The sequence below is a fragment of the Aethalodelphis obliquidens genome, unplaced genomic scaffold (genome assembly GCF_003676395.1).
Source record: "Aethalodelphis obliquidens isolate GAN/ISIS:26980383/991018 unplaced genomic scaffold, ASM367639v1 scaffold6, whole genome shotgun sequence".
Taxonomy (NCBI): Eukaryota; Metazoa; Chordata; class Mammalia; order Artiodactyla; family Delphinidae; genus Aethalodelphis; species Aethalodelphis obliquidens.
Window position 1 is genome coordinate 11,723,213 of NW_020837950.1, and position 21,632 is coordinate 11,744,844.

The window sequence follows — 21,632 nt, forward strand, 5'->3', positions numbered from 1 at the left end:
AGAATAATTTTATCTTATACTAATCATGGCCAATAGCAATGCTAAACATCAATATTTAATTTACTCATCAGTCAAATTTGATATGTATGGCTGCAAACATACATCTAAACAATTTATTACAAGTCATTAATAACTTACTATACTGAAGACTTTATCAAAACAAACCAAAAAAACGAAAACTCAACCTTCACTGAAAAAGTCCTATGAGGTACATACTATTATTATTCTCCTTAGCAGATAAGAAAACTGAAACCAGAGAGGTTAAGTGACAGAGCTGGAAATCCAACCTAGTTTTCTTGACTCCAAAGCCAAATTTTTGAAACCACACTACTCTATTAGCCTCAATTCTTAATCAGCTCTCATTTCCACAATTATAATTACCTTTTCACTCAAAAAATATTTACTGAGATCCTACTGAGTCATTTGGTATTTGGGGGCTTAGAGACACAACAGTAAAACAAAAGATTTTTAAATCCCTGCCTTTAAGGAGCTTACATTCTAGGTCAGTGATTCTCAACTGGGGGATGATATTGCCCCCAGGGGACATAAGATGATATATAGAGGCATTTTTAGTTGTCACAACTGGGGTAGCAGGGAGGAATGTGCTACTGGCAGCTAGTGGGTACAGGCCAGAGATGCTGCTCAACATCCTACGATGCACAGGAAAGCCACGCACAACAAAGAATTATCCGGTCCAAAACGTCAATAGTGCCAACCTATTCTAGAGGGAAGATAAAAAGAAATAAAACATAGAATATGATATCTACACATACATCTTACACTTACAACTGTACATTTCTTGAAAGAAGAAGCTAAGCTTTATTCTTCTTCATATCCCTTGTAATACCCAACTTATACCTTGCCCGCAGCAGATATTCAAAAAATGATGAACAAAATAGAAATAAGGTAGTCATTTTCTATATTACTACTGGTCATACCATAGTACATGAAATCTTCTTATAGGATGCAAAGGGTTCAAACTAAACTTTTTCTCACCTTTGAAATCACATTCAGAAAGCATCAAATACACTACATCAGGATCCAGATCAGAAAACATCTCTGAGATACTGGTGAAGAGTTCTTCCTGATCAACTTTTGTCTCACACATGGAAGGAAGAGTAGTGGTTGGCTCCTCATGACTAGCAACACTGGATACAACTTCCTTAGAGTTTGTAGTCTTCCGAAAAGGATTTCCCCCAAGATTTTTCCTTCTCCTTGGCATTCTGACTTCCAAAACTAAAATGTTTCCCTTCTCTTATTTAAGACTTTTGATATTTAAGTCATACCTCAAAGAAAATAGGGTTAAATATCTTGCACAATCCAGCAGTAATAGGACCTAAAATAGAAAGCAAGTTGAAACACTCAGACTATAGTTATATTTCCATGTCTAAAATCGGAATGACATCTTTATTTAAGAAAGTACCATCAACTCTGGTGGCAGCAAAGCCAAAAAGCAGTCAAACAATTTCTCTCTCAAAAATATTCAAGTTTTTCAGGATTGAACATGTTAAAAATTAAGATATTAACAAATGCAATATATTTTCAGAACAATGAGTACACTGTTTTAGTACAATTATTTCATTTTTAAAACAAAAACAGGGGCTTCCCTGGTGGCGCAGTGGTTGAGAGTCCGCCTGCCAATGCAGGGGATGCGGGTTCGTGCCCCAGTTTGGGAGGATCCCACGTGCCGCGGAGCGGCTGGGCCCGTGAGCCATGGCCGCTGAGCCTGCGCGTCCGGAGCCTGTGCTCCGCGGCGGGAGAGGCCACAACAGTGAGAGGCCCGCATACTGCAAAAAAAAAAAAAAAAAAAAAAAAAAAAAAAAAAAAAAAAAAAAAAACAGTATTCATAATGAGAATGCCTACTGAACACCTATTTGGATGTCCAATAGGCATCATAAGCTTAACATGTCCAAAACTGAGCTCCTGATCACCTACTTCACACCTGTCCTTCCTAGTCTTTCCTACCTCAATTAATGCAACTCTATCCTTCCAACGGCTCAGGTCAAAAACCTTGGAATAATCCTTGACTCCTGTCCAGCCCACATCCAATCAGTAAGGCAATTTTGTCAATGCAACCCTCAAAATGTATCCAGAATATGATCATTCCTCACCATTTCCACTGCTACCACAGCGGATTAGTATAAAAGTCTCCTAACTAATCTTGCTTCCACCCTTGCCCCTTCATTCATAACAACTAGAGTGACTCAGTTAAACCACAGGGTCAGATCATGCCTCTCTTCTGCTAAACTATCCACTAGCTTCCCATCTCATTCAGGATAAAAGCCAGAGCCCTTAAAAGGGCCTATAACGCAGACACTTTTTACTTCTGTGCTGTCATCCCTAATCCTCTTTCCCTTGCTCATGTCACTCCAGCCATACTTCACCTCCTTCTTCTTCAAACATCAGCCATGCTCCCATCTCAGAACCTTTACATTTGGTCCCTTCTACCTAAACTAATATTATCCCAGGTATCTAAAAGATGTATTTCCTCCTATCATTAGTCCTATCATTACTCAGTTGTTACCTTCTCAGCAAGTCAGTCGCCCAACACCACTTATCCCTTTTTCCTTACTTGAATTTTCTCCCTAAGATTTACCTTCTAACACAGTGTATGTTTTATCCATTTGTTTTATTTATGTATTGTATTTACTACCCATATTCTAGTAAAATGTAAGCTCCACAAGGGCAGGGACTGATAGATCTGGAGAACTTTGACAATCTACTTGCTTTCTCCACTTGGATCTATTTAATAAACAATTCAAATGTAACACACCTAAAACCAAATGTCTGATATTTTCTTAAAAACCTGCTCTAACCATTTGGTCTGGCTACTGTCATCTTTCACCTGTATTCCTGTCTCCTAAATGGCCTCCCTGTTTCCACCCTTTGTCCCCTACAGTCTACTTTCAACACACCAGCCAGAATGATCTTCATACAACACATAAGTCAGAATGAATCAGGGTCTGCTTTAAATTCTCAAGTGGCTCTCCATGTCACTCAGAGTAAAAGCTAAAGTTCTTACTATGGCCCGCCTCCCTCTTGGCCTTTAATATACTTTTCCCCAAGATACTTGTATTGCTAACTCTCTCACTCCTTCAAATCTTTGCCCAAGTGTCACATTCAATGATTTCTTCCTTGATTACCCAATTTAAAGTCATATCACCCACTTTCTCTGCCCCAATTTCCCTTTCCTGCTAACCACCCATTGCCCTTAACACCTTCTAACATACTATAAAATTTACCTTTTAATCAAATTTATTGTGTCATAGCTCTCTCCATCTTCCAGGACTGCAATGTCAATATGGCAGCCACCAGTCACATGAGCCTATTTAAATTTAAATTAATTAAAATTAAATAAAATTACATTTTTACATATTAATATCAGATAAAGTAGAATTCAGAGCAAAAAAAAAATCAGCAGAGATAGAGGACATTATATAATCATAAAGGATCAGTCTACCAAGAACACGTAGCAACTCTAAATGTGTATGCACCAAACAACAGAGCCACTAAGTAAGTGAAGCAAAAACTGACAAAATTGAAAGGAGAAAGAGACAAGCTCACAATTATAGTTAGAGACTACAATACCCCTCTCTCAATAAGAGTAAATAGACAGAAGATCAGCAAGGATACTGAAGCACTCAATAACACCATCCTTTAAGGATCTAATCAACATTTATAGAACACTACATTCAACAACAGCAGAATACATATCCTTTTCAAGTGCCCAAAGAACATATACCAAAATAGACCATACCCTAGGCTATAAAACAAACCTCAACAAACTTAAAAGAACTGAAATCATATAAAGTATGTTCTCTGACCACAATGTAATCAAACTGGAAATCAATAACAAAAAGATAACAGGAAAATCTCCAAACACTTGGAACATGAACAATATACTAAATAATTCATGGGTCAAAGAGGAAGTCTCAAGGAAAATTTCAAAATACACGGAAATGAATAAAAATGAAAATATACAATATCAAAATTTGTAGGACACAGCTAAAGCAGCAATGGCAGAAATTTATAGCAAATTTATAACTAAATGCATACATTAGAAAAGAGGAAAAGTCTCAAATCAATAATCTAAGCCCCCATCACAAGAACGTAGAAAAAGAAGAGAAAAATAAACCCAAAGCCAGTAGGAAAAACGGAATAATAAAGATCAGAGAAGAAATGAATAAAACTAAAAACAGAAAAACAATCACTACAGACCCTGCAGACATCAAAAGACTAATAAGGGGGCTTCCCTGGTGGCGCAGTGAGTCCGCCTGCCAATGCAGGGGACACGGGTTCGTGCCCCAGTCCGGGAAGATCCCACATGCCGCGGAGCAGCTAGGCCCGTGAGCCATGGCCGCTGAGCCTGCACGTCCGGAGCCTGTGCTCCGCAACAGGAGAGGCCACAACAGTGAGAGGCCCGCGCACCGCAAAAAAAAAAAAAAAAAAGACTAATAGGGGAATATTATAAACAAATGTACATGTGAAAGTTTGACATCTTCTATGAAATAGACTTATTTCTCAAAAACCACAAATTATCAAACTCACCCAACAGGAAACAGATAAAAGCTCTATGATTTTTAATGAAATTTAATTCACAATTTACAAATTCCCAGAAAAGAAACTCCAGGCCCAAATACCTTCAAAGGAGAAGTTTACCAAACATTTTTAAGAAGAATTAACTAACCCTATATAATCTCTTCCAAAAATGGAAGAGGGAACCTTCTTAATTCACTTCATGAAGCCAGTATTGTTATCCTGACACCAAAATCAGACAAAGCCAGTTAAAAAAAAAAGAAAAACCTGCAAACCCATATACTTCCCGAATACAGACATAAAAACCCTTAACAAAATATTACAAATAGAATTCAGCAATTTATTTTAAAAGAATTAAATACCATGATTAAGCGAGGTTTATTCCAGGGATACAAGGCTGGCTCAATGTTTAAAAATCAGTATCCCACCCATATTAACAGGCTAATGAAGAAAAACCACAATTGTATCAATGAACGAAGAAAAAAAGTGACAAAATTCAACACCCATTCATGATAAAAGGTACCCAAAAAATAGGAATATAAGAGAACTTCCTCAACTTGATTAAGAGCATCTACAAAAACTCTACAGATAACATTTTATTTAATAGTAAAATACTATATGCTTTCCTCCTAAGACTGAGAACAAAGCAAGGATGTCTACCTTCACCACTCTTATTAAAGATAATGCTGGAAGCTCTAGCCTGTGAAGTAAGAGAAGATAAGGAAATAAAAGACATACCGATTCAAAAGGAAAAAATAAAACTGTCCCTACTTGTAGATGACATAGCTATCTATGTGGAAAATCCCAAAGAACTGACAAAATCTCCAACATATAAGTGAATTCAGCAAAGTGCAGGATACAAGATAAACACACAAAAGCAACTGTATTTATATATTCTACCAATGAATACATGGGCACTGTAATTTAAAATACAATATGACTCACAAATGCTCCAAAAAATGAAATATTCTGATATAAATCTAACAAAACATATACAAGGCTTGTATGCTAAAAATACAAAATCATGATGAAAAATATCAAAAATGTAAATGAATGGATTCATGGGCTGTTAGACTCAATATAGTAAAGATGTCAATTCTCCCCAAATTGATATACAGTTTAACTCAATTCCTATCAAAACCCCAGCAAAGATTTTTTGTGGATATGGACAAGATTATTAATAAATTTAAATGGAAAGACAAAGGAACTAGAATAGTTAAAACAATTTTGAAAGAGAATAGAGCAAGAGGAATCAGTCAACTCAATTATTAAGACGTGTTATAAAGCTAAACTTATCAAGACTATATGGTATCAGGGGAGGGACAGACATATAGATCTGAGAACAAATTATAGATTTGGAAACAGACAAGAGAACCCAGAAATAGACCAGCATGAATATGCCCAACTGACTTCTGACAAAAGTGCAAAAGCAATTCAATAGAGAAAATATAGCCTTTTCAATAAATGGAACTGAAGCAAGCAGACATCCACAGATAAAAAAAAATAAACCTTGACCTAAGTCTCACACTTTATTAAAAAAAAAAAAAAAACTCAAAATGGATCAAGGAGGGAACTCTGCTCAACGTTATGTGGCAGCCTGGATGGGAGGGGAGTTGGGGGGAGAATGGATACATGTATATGTATGGCTGAGTCCCTTTGCTGTGCACCTGAAACTATCACAACACTGTTAATCAGCTATACTCCAATATAAAATAAAAAGTTAAAAAAAAATGGATCAAGGACTTAAATCCATAAAACTATAAAACTTTTAGAGAAAAAAAAAAAAGAAGAAAATCTTCAGGATCTAGGGCTAGGCAAAAACACCAAAAGTATGATCCATAAAAGGAAAAATTGATAAACTGTACTTCATCAAAATTTAAAACTTTTGTTCTGTGAAGAACCTTGTTAAGAGGATGAAAAGAAAAGTGACAGACTGAGAGAAAATGCTTGCATACCATGTATCTAACATAGGACTAGTATCTAAAATATATAAAAGAACTTTATCAAAACTCAAAAGTAAAAACAGGGACTTCACTGGTGGCACAGTGGTTAAGAATCCACCTGCCAATGCAGGGGACACGGGTTTGAGCCCTGGTCCAGGAAGATCCCACATGCCGCACAGCAACTAAGCCCATGTGCCACAACTACTGAGCCTGTGCTCTAGAGCCCGCAAGCCACAATTACTGAGCCCACACACCACAACTACTGAAGCCCGCGTGCCTAAAGCCCATGCTCTGCAACAAGAGAAGCCACTAAAATGTGATGCACGTGCACCACAACGAAGAGTAGCCCCCGCTCGCCGCAACTAGAGAAAGTCCACACACAGCAATGAAGACCCCACGCAGCCAAAAATAAATACATTTTTTAAATAAATAAATTGATTAATTAAATCAGAGGGGGAAAAAATAACAAATAATTCAGTTAGAAAATGGGGGGAAAAAAACAGAAAAAAACATTACACCGAAAGGATATCCAGATGACAAATAGGCACATAAAAGATTTCAACATCATTAGCCATTAAGTAAATGCAATTTAAAACTACAATGAAATATTACTTACACATCTATTAAGTTGGCTAACATAAAGAATAATGACAACACCAAATCCTGGCAAGGATGCAGAGAAACTGGATGGCTCATATGCTGCTGATGGGAATGTAAAATGGTAAAGCCACTCTGGACAAGAGTTTGGCAGTTTCTTAAACTAAACCTGCAACTACCATACAATTAAGCAACTGCACTTCTGGGTGCTTATCTCTAAGAAATGAAACATTACGTTCACCCAAAAACTTGCACACAAATGTCTGTAGCAGCTTTTATTCATTATAACCAAAAACTAGAAAACAGTTCAGATGCCCTTCAATGGGTAACATGGTTAAACAAACTATGTTACTTCCATTCATGAAGTACTAGTCAGCAATAAAAAGAAAATATACTATTGATACACAAGACCTGGATGAAATTCCAAAGAATTATGCTGAGTACAAAAAGTCAATCCCAAAAGGCTATATACTGAATGGTCCCCATTTATTTAACATTCTTGAAATGACAAAGTTATAGAAATAGATAACAGGTTAGCGGTTGTCAAAGGTTAAGGAGGAGGAAGGAGAGGGTAGTAGTAGGTGTGGCTATAAAAGGGTAATTTGAGGGACTCTTGTGGTGATGGAAATGTTCTATATCTTGACTGTATTAATGTCAATATCCTGGTTGTGATGCCATACTAAGTTTTGCAAACATGCTTCTTTCATTGAGGGAACTGGGTGAAGAGCACAGGAGATTTCTCTGTATTATTTATGACAGCTGCATGTGAATCTACAATCTCAAAAAGTCTAATTTTGAAAAAGAGGATGTAAAATTAAAAATTCAGTTCCTCAGTCACACTAGGCACATTTCAAGTGCTCAATAGCTACATGTAGTTAATGACTATCATACTGCACAGTGAACTTTTCCATAATTCTACTGGACAGCACTGTTCTAGAATGTAAGTTCCATTGGGCAAGTGAATATCCCATTTTAGGAAGTTAAGAAGCTTTATATATAGAAAAGTACAAATTGAAGGTCATAAAGAAAAAGAAGTACTAACACATCTAGCCACATTTAAATGTAAAATACCTGTATATCAAAAAAAAAGGGGGGAGCTTCCCTGGTGGCGCAGTGGTTGAGAGTCCACCTGCCGATGCAGGGGACACAGGTTCATGCCCCGGTCTGGGAAAACGCCACATGCCGCAGAGCGGCTGGGCCCGTGAGCCATGGCCCCTGAGCCTGTGCGTCCAGAACTTGTGCTCTCACAACAGTGAGAGGCCCGCGTACCACAAAAAAAAAAAAAAAAAAAAAAAATTTACAGGAAAATGGCAACTCTTTCCAATTTCTCTCCTTCCATTCTTTCTTAGACAGGATTTTGCCCCCACCATTTCTACCACTACACTAACAACTGCTCATATCTAAATCACCAGTAACCTATGTCAATGATAAAAGTCAAAGACAAAAGGTCTAATCCACTGGGAAGATGCAGCAGTTCTAAATTTGCATTCAACTAGTGAAAGCCCTCTCTCGGTAACTATTAGAACAAGGAGGTCCCCACCACAGACACACAGAGAAGAAGGAGGAGGTGGAAAAAGGGAGAGAAAAAACAGTAAGGCCATAAAAGATTTGAGCCATACTATAACGACTTAATATCTATACAACACTGGACCCAATAACCACAGAATACACTTTATTTTCAAGTACACATGGAATTATGTTAGAAATCAGTAGCAAAAATATAATTAGAAAACCAAATTACTTGAAAATTAAGAAATACATGTCTATATATCAAAGAAGAATTCATTATAATTACATACAATTAAAGTTAATTTTAAAAATAATTATTAATATCAATTAGAAAATATTTTTTTTTTTTTTTTTTTTGCGGTACGCGGGCCTCTCACTGTTGTGGCCTCTCCCGCTGCGGAGCACAGGCTCCGGACGCGCAGGCCCAGCGGCCATGGCTCACGGGCCCAGCCGCTCCGCGGCATATGGGATCCTCCCAGACCGGGGCACGAACCCGCGTCCCCTGCATCGGCAGGCGGACTCCCAACCACTGCGCCACCAGGGAAGCCCAGAAAATATTTTTAACCAAATAAAAATGTTATATATCCATACTTGTGAGAAACAAAGTCACATGTAGAAGAGGAGCATACAAATGCATATATTAGAAAAGAAGAAGGGCTAAAAAATAAATGATCTAAGCATCCAAATAACAGTTGGGGGGAAAAAACAGCAAATCTAACCCAAAGAAACTAGAAAGAAGGAAATAATAAAGAGCAAAGAGAAAACAGAAAACAACTATACAGTACAGAGGATCGAAAAAGTCAAAAGATGGTTCCCTGGGGGAAAAAAAAAACACTAGAATAAATCACTGGCAAGAGTGATCAAAAAAAGAAAGAAAAGGCACAAACAACCAATATCAGAAATGAAAACGGAGACATCACTGTCAAGCCCACGGACATTTAAAAAAAGAGATGAATCTTGTCTTACAAGACTCTCATTATCTTAAGACTCTGATGCATCTCTTTAGGAGTCCAGTATATGTCTATATACAATTTATGGAAGAAATTTGCTTCCTTTTCACCTGTTAGTTTGAAATTAATGAATAAATTCTTTGTCTTGGTTGTAAAAAATAAAAAAAGAGAGAGATGAAGATATCATAAACAATTTAACATCCATAAATTTTTAACTTTAAATGAAATGCACATATTATTTTTTAAAAAACAAACATCATACCATACCAGATATTTAAAAAACCTGATAGTTCTGTATCTATTAAAGAAATGAAATCTGTAATTTAAAACCTTCCCACAAAGAAACTCCAAGTCTACATGGCTTCATCAATAAATTCCACTAAAGGGACTTCCCTGGCGGTCCAGTGGTTAGGACTCCACTCTTCCACTGCAGGGGGCTCGGGTTCCACCCCTGGTTGGGGAACTAAGATCCCACATGCCGAGTGCATGGCCAAAAAAAATTTTTTTCTAGTTTTTTAAAATAAATAAATTCCACTACGGGTTTCCCTGGTGGCACAGTGTTGAAGATTCTGCCTGCCAAAGCAGGAGACACGGGTTCAATTCCTGGTCCGGGAAGATCCCACATGCTGCGGATCAACTAAGCCCGTGCACCACAACTACTGAACCTGTGCTCTAGAGCCCGCAAGCCACAACTGCTGAAGCCTGCACGCCTAGAGCCCATGCTCCACAAGAGAAGCCACCACAGTGAGAAGCCCGTGAAGAGTAGCCCCCGCTCGCCACAACCAGAGAAAGCCCACAAACGGCAACAAAGACCCAACGCAGCCAAAAATAAATAAATAAGTAAATTTATAAAAAAATAATAAAATAAATTCCACTAAATAATCTAATACCCATCTTATACAAACTTTTCCAGAGACTAGAAAAAGAAGAAACACTTCCCAACTCATTTTATGAGGCCAATATAACCTGATAACTCTGCAAGTTATTAAAAGAAAGAAAAATTACAAGCCTATTTCACTCATGAAAATAGATACAAAATTCCTAAACAAAATATTAAAGTAGTAATACATAAATTATGAGTGATGTTACATAAAATACAAAAATTATATTAGTGACTGATAAGAATAATGCATCACTAATCTGAATTTATTTTAAGAATATAAGGTTGTCAAAATATTTGAAAGTCAGGCTTCTCTGGTGGTACAGTGGTTAAGAATCTGCCTGACAATGCAGGGGACATGGGTTTGAGCCCTAGTCTGGGAAGATCCCACATGCCGCGGAGCAACTAAGCCCGTGCTCCACAACTACTGAGCCTGTACTCTAGAGTCCGCAAGCCACAACTACTGAGCCCACACGCTGCAACTCCTGAAGGCCGCATGCCTAGAGCCCGTGCTCCATAACAAGAAAAGTCACTGCAATGAGAAGCCCATGCACCACAACGAAGAGTAGACCCTGTTCACCGCAACTAGAGAAAGCCCACGCAAGCAACGAAGACACACCACAGCCAAAAATAAAACTAATTAATTTAAAAAATATATTTGAAAGTCAACCAGTGCAATTCCTGATATTAACAAAATAAAGAAGAAAAGTCATATAATCAACTACATCGTACCAGAGCTCATGGCCAGAGCATTAAGACTTGAAAAGGAAATAAAAGTTCTAAAGATTGGAACGGAGGAAATAGAACCATCGTTATTCAGACACTAAAATTGAGTGCATATGAAATCCAAAAGAATTTACAGATTATCTGTTGGATTACCCAGATAATTTAGCAAGGTTGCCAGACTGTATATCTCTTTAACACCAACATTGAGAAAATGAAATTAAATCTAATGGTCTAGACTTACTAGCCACATTTACTCAGCTGATAAATCCCTCCTCCAAAGAACGTTTAACATTATCTTCTTCTCAGGACAGTGCCACTCTCAGGATTTCCTCATCACTCAATTTGGAAACAGTGGAGCTTACCCACTCCTTTGGTGATCTTTCCATGGCTTTAAATACTAACAAAATGCTAACTAATTTACATCTCCAATCTGCACCTCTTCCCTGACTCCATACCCACACCAAACTACCCACTGAACATCTCCACTTTGTGTATCCAATAGACATCTCAAACCAAGCATGTCTAAGTGATCTTCTGAAACGCCACTGCAGACCCCCCCTAACTACAATCCTCTCAACTGCAGCAATAGAAGTTTCCAGTTGCTGAGGCAAAAAAAAACTGAGTCATTTTTGCCTCCTCTTTCCCTCACACCTCATGTCTAATCATTCAGCAAATCTTGCCAGTTCTAAATTCAATGTATATTCAGATCATGTGGTAACTCTATGTTTAACCTTCTGAGGAAGTGCCAGACTGTTTCCCAAAGTGGCTGCACCATTTTCAACTTCTACCAGTATTGTATGGGGATTCCCCATTTCTCTACAATCTCACCAACACCTGTTATTGTCTCTCTTTTTGACTATGGCCATCCTAATGGTATCTCATTGTGGCTTTAACTTGCATTTCCCTAATAACTAACATTGACCATCACTTATGTGCTTACTGGCATTCATATATCTTCTTTGAAGAAATGTCTATTCAGATCCTTTGCCTATTTTTAAAGTTAAGGGTTACTTGTCTATATTACTGAGCTTTAAGAATTCCTTGTATTTCTGGATACAAGTCCTTTATCAAATATAAAATATTTTCTCCCATTCTGTGGGTTGTCTGTTTCACTTTCTTGATGGTGTCCTTCGAAGCATATTTTTTATCTTGATGAATTTTTTTTTTTTTTGTCATTTACACTTTTGGTGTCCTAAGAAACCATTGCCTAAACCAAGGCCACAAAGATATGTGCCATGCTTTCTTCTAAGGATTTTGTAGTTTTAGCTCTTACATTTAGGTCTTCAATCCATTTTGAGTTAATTTTTGTTTATGGTATAAGACAGGGGTCCAAGTTAATTTTTTTGCATGTGGATATCCAGTTGTCCCATCACCACTGGTTGAAAATACTATTCTTTCCCCATTGAATGGTCTTGGTACCCTTGCTGAAAATCAACTGACCATGAGAATAAGAGTTTACTGCTTGACTCTCAGTTCTATTTCATTCATCTATATGTCTATTCTTATGCCAGTATCACACTGTCCTGATTCTTGTGCTTTGCAGTAAATTTTAAAATTAGGAAATGTGAGTCTTCCAACGTTGTTCTCCTTTTCCAAGACTGTTTTGCAATTCCGGGCCCCTTGCATTTTCCATGTGAAATTTAGAGTCAGCTCGTCAATTTCTGCAAAGTCAGACAGTACACTGACAGGGACTGCGTTGAATCAGTAGATCATAAGTCAAATCAGGTCACTCCTTTGCTTTAAAACCTCCAATAGCTCTGCATCTCATGCAGAGTAAAAGCCCAGGTTCTTAAAATGGCCTAGTTACAATCCTAAACAGTCTGGTTCCCTAATAACTCTCTCACATCATTTCTTGCTAGTCTCCCTCTTGCTCTTTCTTAAATTCTCCTGCTTCACTGCCCTTACACTTGATTCATAGCCAGAAATGCACTCCTCCCCACCCCCCAGATATGTATCTGACTTGCTTTTTACAAGACTTTACTCATGGCACCTTTGTAGTGAGGCTTTCCCTAACCATCCAGTGTAAAATCGTGCGCACACAGAGTTCTCTCCATCTCCCTTTCATTATTTTTTGCTTCAAAGCAGTTATCACTCTATAATTTAGATGTTTATTTTGTTTAATGCCAGTATACTGACACTAAAAGTAAGCTCTTTGAAAAAAAATGTTTTTGTCAATTCTGTTCACTCCTGTATTGCCATCAGTAAACTATAGTAAATATCAAAATTAAATACCAATACTAAAACAATGTCTAACACATAGTAAGCACTCAATAAATTTCTGCTGATGAATAAAGGATTAAGGCAGGGAAAAAGAACTAAGAACGAGAAAGCAATAGGTACAGAATTCTAAGAAGAAACAGAAATAATAAACATTAAAAAGTTTAACCCCATTAATAAAACCAAATTAAAAGATAATATAGGATTAAAACATTTTTATATTGCCTATTAAATAAAACATAATTTTTTTTTTTTTTTTTGCGGTACGTGGGCCTCTCACCGTTGTGGCCTCTCCCGCCGCGGAGCAACAGGCACCGGACGCGCAGGCTCAGCGGCCACGGCCCACGGGCCCAGCCGCTCCGCGGCACGTGGGATCCTCCCGGACCGGGGCACGAACCCATGTCCCCTGCATCGGCAGGCGGACTCTCAACCACTGCGCCACCAGGGAAGCCCAAAACATAATTTTTAAAAATGACAATAGCCAGTGTTAGCAAGGCTAGAGTAAAATAAAAATTCTTATACATTGTGATGAGTGTAAACTGGTATAACCTTTCTGAAAAGCAAAATGGCACTGACTACGTATCAAGAAATATTAGGTTACTTATATTTTTTGACCCATTTTTTTGATTCTACTTCTAGGAACTCATCATAAAAAATAATCACAGGGCTTCCCTGGTGGCGCAGTGGTTGAGAGTCCGCCTGCCGATGCAAGGACACGGGTTCGTGCCCCGGTCCGGGAAGATCCCGCATGCCGCAGAGCGGCTAGGCCCGTGAGCCATGGCTGCTGAGCCTGTGCGTCTGGAGCCTGTGCTCCGCAACGGGAGAGGCCACAACAGTGAGAGGCCCTCGTACCGCAAAAAATAATAATAATAATAATAATAATCACAGATCTACATAAATATTTATATAGAGATGTTCAAAATACTGTAACTTTTTACAAAGAAAAATGGAAAACAACTAAATATTTGGTGAGAAAGAAATGATAAAAAACTTTCTGATGACGGTAAGTACAATGTATTAAATACTTAACATATGCCAGCTAGAATGTTAACATCATGATTTTACTTAATTCTTAGAACAGTAATTAATATTATGCCTATTTCACAAGTAAGAAAACTAAGGACTAGAAAAAGTAAGTTATCAGGCTTAAGGCTCTTAAGTAGCAAAACTGGGATCTGAACCCAGGTTTGCTAGACTCTACTAGATACAATATCCCTGTAAATTCATAAGAATGGAATTTTATACAGCCATTAAAGACTATATTTTGGATATTAACTAGAGTTTTTTTAAAAACTATGTTAAAAAAGAAAGCAAGACACAAAACTGAATATAATTTATACAGACACCTAAATGGGACTGGACTATATTAGATTGGAAAGGAAATCCTGGGTAATGGTAACTTTATTTTTAACTACTACTTTTTTTTATCTACTTTTTATAAACTACTTTTTGCATTTTCCAAATAATCTATAATATATACATTCTTTCATCCTCACGGGAAAAAACAACCACTATTATCAATTAAAGGTGAATCTTGGACTTCCCTATACACTTCCTCCAGCTTGCAAACTATATTATCCTTCCACCCCTTTTTTTATTGTGTCTACCTATATGGAAAAGGATCTAAACATATAGGCAGTTTAAGTATCCAACCAGTATAGGGAAGAAACTCTTAAGTATAAAAACATACATAGCTGGGCTTCCCTGGTGACACAGTGGTTGAGAGTCCGCTGCCCCGGTCCGGGAAGATCCCACATGCCACGGAGCGGCTGGGCCCGTGAGCCATGGCCGCTGAGCCTGCGCGTCCGGAGCCTGTGCTCCGCAACGCGAGAGGCCACAACAGTGATAGGCCCGCGTACTACAAAAAAAAACAAAAAACAAAAAACATACATAGCTGACACTACCTCCCAATCACTCTGTAGATCCAGTTCACTTCAATCCTATTTATTCACTTAAGTAATGTTCACATTTAACTTTTAACACCTGATTTTATATATCTTCATTTTTCCATAAAGAAGGTCTCATTAATACACTAAACAAGCTTGTGTAGCTTCTTCATATACATACCTGACCTAAATATTCTAAAAGGATATGGGAAATTAGGATGGGTAAGAAGGTTTGATATATTATGGAGAAATGTGAAAGGGCTGGTTCTCAAATGAAGAACCTAAAAACAAATAATATAAATTGTTATTAATAGTGATACCATGAATATATATATAAATTTCATATACACATTTTCCAAGCTCTTCTACCTCTATTATTCAGTTTTAACCTGAGAGAAGCTAACCAATACATACTTGCTCACAGATTATCATTAAAATATTTCAGCATGGGGCTTCCCTGGTGGCGCAGTGGTTGAGAGTCTGCCTGCCGATGCAGGGGACACAGGTTCATGCCCTGGTCCGGAAAGATCCCACATGCCGTGGAGCGGCTGGGCCCGTGAGCCATGGCCGCTGAGCCTGTGCTCCGCAACGGGAGAGGCCACAACAGTGACGGGCCCGCGTACCGCAAAAAAAAAAAAAAAAAAAAAAATTTCAGCATGATAAGCAGAGGTCTTATTAACTCTAGTTCTTTTTTTTTTTTTTAACAGATAAGGATATATGTTCTTTTAACCATTAAAAAAAATTCAGGGTGAACATGAAGTCTAAATAGTAGTAGAAGTAAACATGAACTCTAGAAGTGGTATGGTAATGGTCAGTACTGCCATTAAAGTAGATATACCAATAAACAACACTTCAGGAAAAAACTTTCCTACTAAACACTACATCATCAACACAGTGCTAACACTTAAAAATTTTCCTGTATCAGTTTATGAATAAATCTGTTACATGCATATAAGGGCTAGTAATTTTAAAGAACTTATCTTTATGGAAAAATATCCAGAAATAAATTTCTGTAACAGTCAAAAAAGATATTCTATTTAATACTCAATATCAACCATCTAGAAATAACAGGCCTAAGAAAACTGATACTAACAATCAAATATATCAATAGTATTTTAGCTCTTTAAAACCACCATAAAAGGAACGAAAACAAAAATCATCCCTCTGAAAGGAACAAAAACAAAAATCATCTCTCTATAAGGAACATATAGGGAAGTTAGAAGACTCAAATATGGCACAATCCCAGACAAGATCAGAAAACATCTCTCTCAGAAACAACTGCTACCAAGAACCAATACAATCATTTACTGGGGAGTAAGTTACCCTACAAGATGATTTTAAGTCTCCTGCTTGATAAGCTGAAGGTAGATACTAAATCTCATCAAGGTACCAAAGGGTATGTCACTAAAAAAGACAGTATTTATAAAAAATGTAACCAAATTAAGGTAACCAATAATCTTAAAATGCATCCATCTGTCATAAGAACTATTATAAGTAATAACTGGACATACTAACTATTGATAAAGAATGGTTAAATAAATTATGGCAAAAAAAAAAAATCATGCTTTGGAATACTATGCAGCTATGAAAAGTTGAAGGTATAATGTAGAAACCAGAAAGATCTCTGAGATATATTCTTAAGGGAAAAAGCCAGTTGCTGAACCATATACAGCTTTGGGCCAAAGAATGGCAGGCAAGTGTATTTCTCTACAATTCTTCAACACTTTCTATACTCCTTCATTACTTACTGCCAGTACTAATCTTCCTTAGATATTTTAGATTCTCACATTGTTGGTTTTACTGACATATTTTCATCTGTATGTGTTTATTTCCCCAATTAGCCATGTTCCTTGAGAACACAGATTATGATACATACTACTCCAATTTGGCATTTAGTCATAGTCCCATACATAAAATAGGTGCACAAAATATATTTGTGGATGGCTAAAATACGTAAAATATGAAGGAGTAAGAAGTGGTATTTTAGAAGCAAAGACACCAAAACACACATTAAATGGGAAAACCACAATACAGTTCTTTAGACTTCTTGGGTCAGCATGTTTTATGCAACCACAAGCTCTTTGAGAAATTCTAGTAACAAAATATGTGATTACATTTTCCTTCTTATGAGAGATTTCTTTAATCACTCAAATATGTAAATAAAAGCTTGAAAACCTATGTGTAAAATATACTCACTCTAGACTTCAATAAACTTACCATCTGTCTATCACTGATGCTATCAATGTGCTTATTAAGGCCACAGCTGACACCTGCAAACTCTACAGCTCTTCCTGTTATCCAACGTAATGTCTTCTTACTATTAAAAAAAATGTAAATGATGATATATTATATACATATGTAACAAAAGCAAATTTATATCAAATAGTAATCCCAAATGAAATCAAAGTCCAAAATATATACAATATTTATAATATAGATATATATCATATTCCAAAGAGAAAACCACAAAGTAAAGAAAAAAGACCAACTTCATCCACCGCCATTAGAGGTGACTATTACACTCTGGAAATGGTTATATAAAGGGAAAGACCTAAGCATTTATTCTGCCTTTTAAGTAAAACATTATTTCAAGGCAACAAAATAGCGCTAATTGATGAGGGAAACCTTCGTTATTGAAGACAACTATGTAATAGGATCTAAAACTAATTACCATATCGTAAACCATAATTAAATAGCTGATCAACAATCATCAATGAAGGCTAAAATCATTAGGTGAAAGGTTGATATTGACATACCTGGTGCCAAAGTACCATGCCACAGATTATTTGCAAGATATAAAAAGACAAATATAATTTTACAATAAAACAATCTGGTGGTCATCACCTTGGCCTGGTGATCAAACACAGCATCCAAATGGTGGGACAACTAAACATTACATGCCTGTAAGTGAAACAATATGAGTACACAGCATTGCTAAATGAACTACTCTTCCAAAAATGTTTAACCTGAACCTGAAACACCTTTAAATCTCACTCCCAGTTTATATGAAATATAGGGGATAGAGGAAAAAGTTACACTGACCATGAAGAAACTATCAGCAATACAAAATGTCAGACATTCCCAACAGAGACAACAAATCTGTATTATGGGGAGAAGGAGGGAGGGTGGTAAAGGGGGTGGGTAGGTAAGAGACAATTCTATAATTAAAAAAGACTCAAGAGACAGCCAGATACAATGGGTAGCTCTTGACTAGATTTTCATATTTTTTAAAGGCAATAAAAGATGTTCTTGGAAAAATTAGAGAAATCTGAATATGGTACAAGTATTATATATTAGGGACTTATTGATAATTTTGCTAGGAATGATAATGGTTTTGTGGTTATATAGGAGAATATCCTTTTTCTGGAAGATATGTCAAAGATTTTTTTTTTTTTTTTTCAGTACGCGGGCCTCTCACTGTGTGGCCTCTCCCGTTGCGGAGCACAGGCTCAGCGGCCATGGCTCCCGGGCCCAGCCGCTCCGCGGCATGTGGGATCTTCCCGGACTGGGGCACGAACCCGTGTCCCCTGCATTGGCAGGCAGACTCCCAACCACTGCGCCACCAGGGAAGCCCTCTTATGATTTTTTAAAAGAGTAAATTTCAAGCTAAATCCTTAAATGAAATTATCAAAGTTCAAAATACATATAACATTTATAATACAAATGTATAGTACACAAAAAGAAAAAAAACCCTCATTTGCCACCATTTACTTTTAAAACGCTCAGGAAATTTATATATACATAGAAATATACACATATATAAAGCAAATGTAGCAAAATATTAGTAATCATTAAATCTAGGAGGTGGGTTTACATGAGTTCAATGTACTATTCTACTTTTCTATATATGTCTATGTATTTTGCTAATAAAAGTTTTTAATATGTACCATGCTTCAAGTAAACTGGTTTGTTTACCTCTACAAAGTAAAAAATCCTTTTTAAATTCAAATACCAACCCTTAATTTGAAACTCTGAATTCAAATATACAAAGTTTTAATAAAAGCAGGGCACACTCCATATTTTAAAGGTTATATCTGGTTACGTATGTGTTCTAAGAAAAAGAAAAATTTAATCATGTGGTAAGGGAAGGAAGAAAATGAAAGAAAAATTTTTAAAGGATAAAAATTAAGAGAAGAGGGCTTCCCTGGTGGCGCAGTCGTTGAGAATCTGCCTGCCAATACAGGGGATACGGGTTCGAGCCCTGGTCTGGGAAGATCCCACATGCCGCAGAGCAACTGGGCCCGTGAGTCACAACTACTGAGCCTGCAGGCGTCTGGAGCTTGTGCTCCGCAACGAGAGAGGCCACGACAGTGAAAGGCCCGCGCACCGCGATGAAGAGTGGCCCCCGCTCGCCGCAACTAGAGAAAGCCCACGCACAGAAACGAAGACCCAACACAGCCAAAAATAAAATTAAATAAATAATAAATAAATAAAAATTAAAATAAAAAATTAAGAGAACCCCAAATAGCCAAAGCAACCTTGAGGAAAAAAAAAAAAAGTTAAAGTTATTGTGGGGACTTCCCTGGTGGCGCAGTGGTTAAGAATCCTCCTGCCAATGCAGCGGACATGGGTTCAGTTCCTGGTCCGGGAAGATCCCACATGCTGTGGAGCAACTAAGCCCGTGCGCCACAACTACTGACCCTGCACTCTAGAGCCATGAGCCACAACTACTGAGCCCATGCGCCTAGAGCTCATGCTCTGCAACAACAGAAGCCACCGCAATGAGAAGCCCGCGCGCCGCAACCAAGAGCAGCCCCCACTCGCCGCAACTAGAGAAAGCCCGCGCACAGCAACAAAGACCCAACGCAGCCAAATAAATAAATAAATAAAGTTATTGTGTACTGTTGGTGGGAATGTAAAACGGTGCAGCTACTATGAAAAACGGTATGGAGGTTCTTCAGAAAAGTAAAAATAGAATATGATCCAGCAATCCCACTTTTGTGCATACGTCCAAAAGAATTGAAAACAGGATCTCCAAGAGATATTTGCACACCCATGTTCACTGCAGCATTATTCACAATAGTCAAGAGGTAGAAGCAAATTAAAAGTCCATGCAATCTCACCCTTGGGGGACAGAGCCAACTTGGGCCCAGCACTGTACTGAAAGGGGTAAGGGCAGCCATTGCTAGTGCTCATGGAGATGTTGGATAGGGAGCTGTTTTGAGCTCTGACTGGCATACCAGAACTGTCCCAGCATGTGTCCCAGCCTGGACCAGGCACACGATCCAGCTCCTCTTGCTTCAATGCTGCTCCCCATTACCAGGCATGGGGAGAGTGCACACTTAGAGAGAACAGACCAGCTAGGACCCGACCCTCAAGATTTCTAACTCCAACACCTTGGGACCTGACAATGCCCAGAATAGGGTGGTGATGGCCACTGAACATGGGAGAAGCTCCAGTTCACACCTGTCTCTGGTTCTAGCCTCTCAGTCTCTAGTCTCACCTCACACCAAGGTGATAGCTTCCAGCACACCCTGGGGGAAGATGTGACCCATACTCACATGCAGAGGACACCCCTTCAAGACTGGGATAGGTATCCTAATTTCATAGAGACAGAGTGAGTTAAACAAAATGAGAAGACAAAGGGATTTCTTTCAAATGAAAAAATAAGAAAAAAAACCCTGGGCAAAAAGAAAACAGCCAATGAAACAGATAAATAATTTATCAGATAAAAAGTTCAATGCATTAGTAATAAGAATGCTAACTGAACTTGGAAAAAATTGAGATGAACACCGTGAGAATTTTAACAAGAAACAAGAAAATATAAAAATGAACCAGTAAGCGCTGAAAGATACAATGATTGAAATGAAATACACACAAGGAGTTGACAGCAGACTAGTTGATACAGAAGAACATACAAGTAATTAAGAAAAAAAAGTTTGTGCAACCTAAATGTTCATCAATAGAAAACTGGATTAAGACAAGTGGGAAGGACTTCCCTGGTGGTCCAGTGGTTAAGAATCTGCCTTTCAATGCAGGGAATGCGGGTTCGATCCCTGGTCAGGGAACTAAGATCCCACATGTCGCAGGGCAACTAAGTCTGCGCACCACAACTACTGAGCCCTCGCACTTTGGAGCCCCTGCGCCACAACTAGAGAGAAGCCTGCGCACCACAACTAAGACCCGATGCAGCCAAATAAATAAAGAGAAAGAAAAAGAAAAAAAAAGAAAGAAAATGTGGGATACACACACATATACATAGTGAAATATTATGCAGCCTCTAAGAAAAAGGAAATCCTGTCATATGCTCTAACATAGATGAAACCTGAGGACATTATGCTAAGTGAAATATGCCAGTCACAAAAAGACAAACAGTGTATGATTCTACTTATATGAGGTATCTAAAGTAGTCAAGTTCCATACAGATGGCCTACAGAACATCATTAAT

At 37.8% G+C, this 21,632-nt stretch overlaps 1 protein-coding gene across 11 annotated transcripts in view; it reads right to left on the reverse strand.

Moving 5' to 3' along the window:
- N4BP2 (NEDD4 binding protein 2) overlaps positions 1-21,632 on the reverse strand; it is an 87,776-nt gene that overhangs the window by 55,679 nt on the left and 10,465 nt on the right. For 8 of the 11 annotated variants that reach the window (XR_003432148.1, XM_027103116.1, XM_027103117.1 and 5 more), the window contains 3 exons: positions 17,462-17,561; positions 3,243-3,325; positions 997-1,336 (listed from right to left, as the gene is read on the reverse strand). Coding sequence is in view for 9 of the 11 variants with exons in the window: in XM_027103116.1 (XP_026958917.1) it covers positions 997-1,222 (226 nt within the window). In the remaining 2 variants the exon portion in view is untranslated. Of the gene's footprint in view, positions 1-495; positions 722-996; positions 1,337-3,242; positions 3,326-17,461; positions 17,562-21,632 lie in introns of those variants that run through there. The other 3 variants (XM_027103119.1, XM_027103118.1, XM_027103121.1) reach the window with 3 other exon arrangements.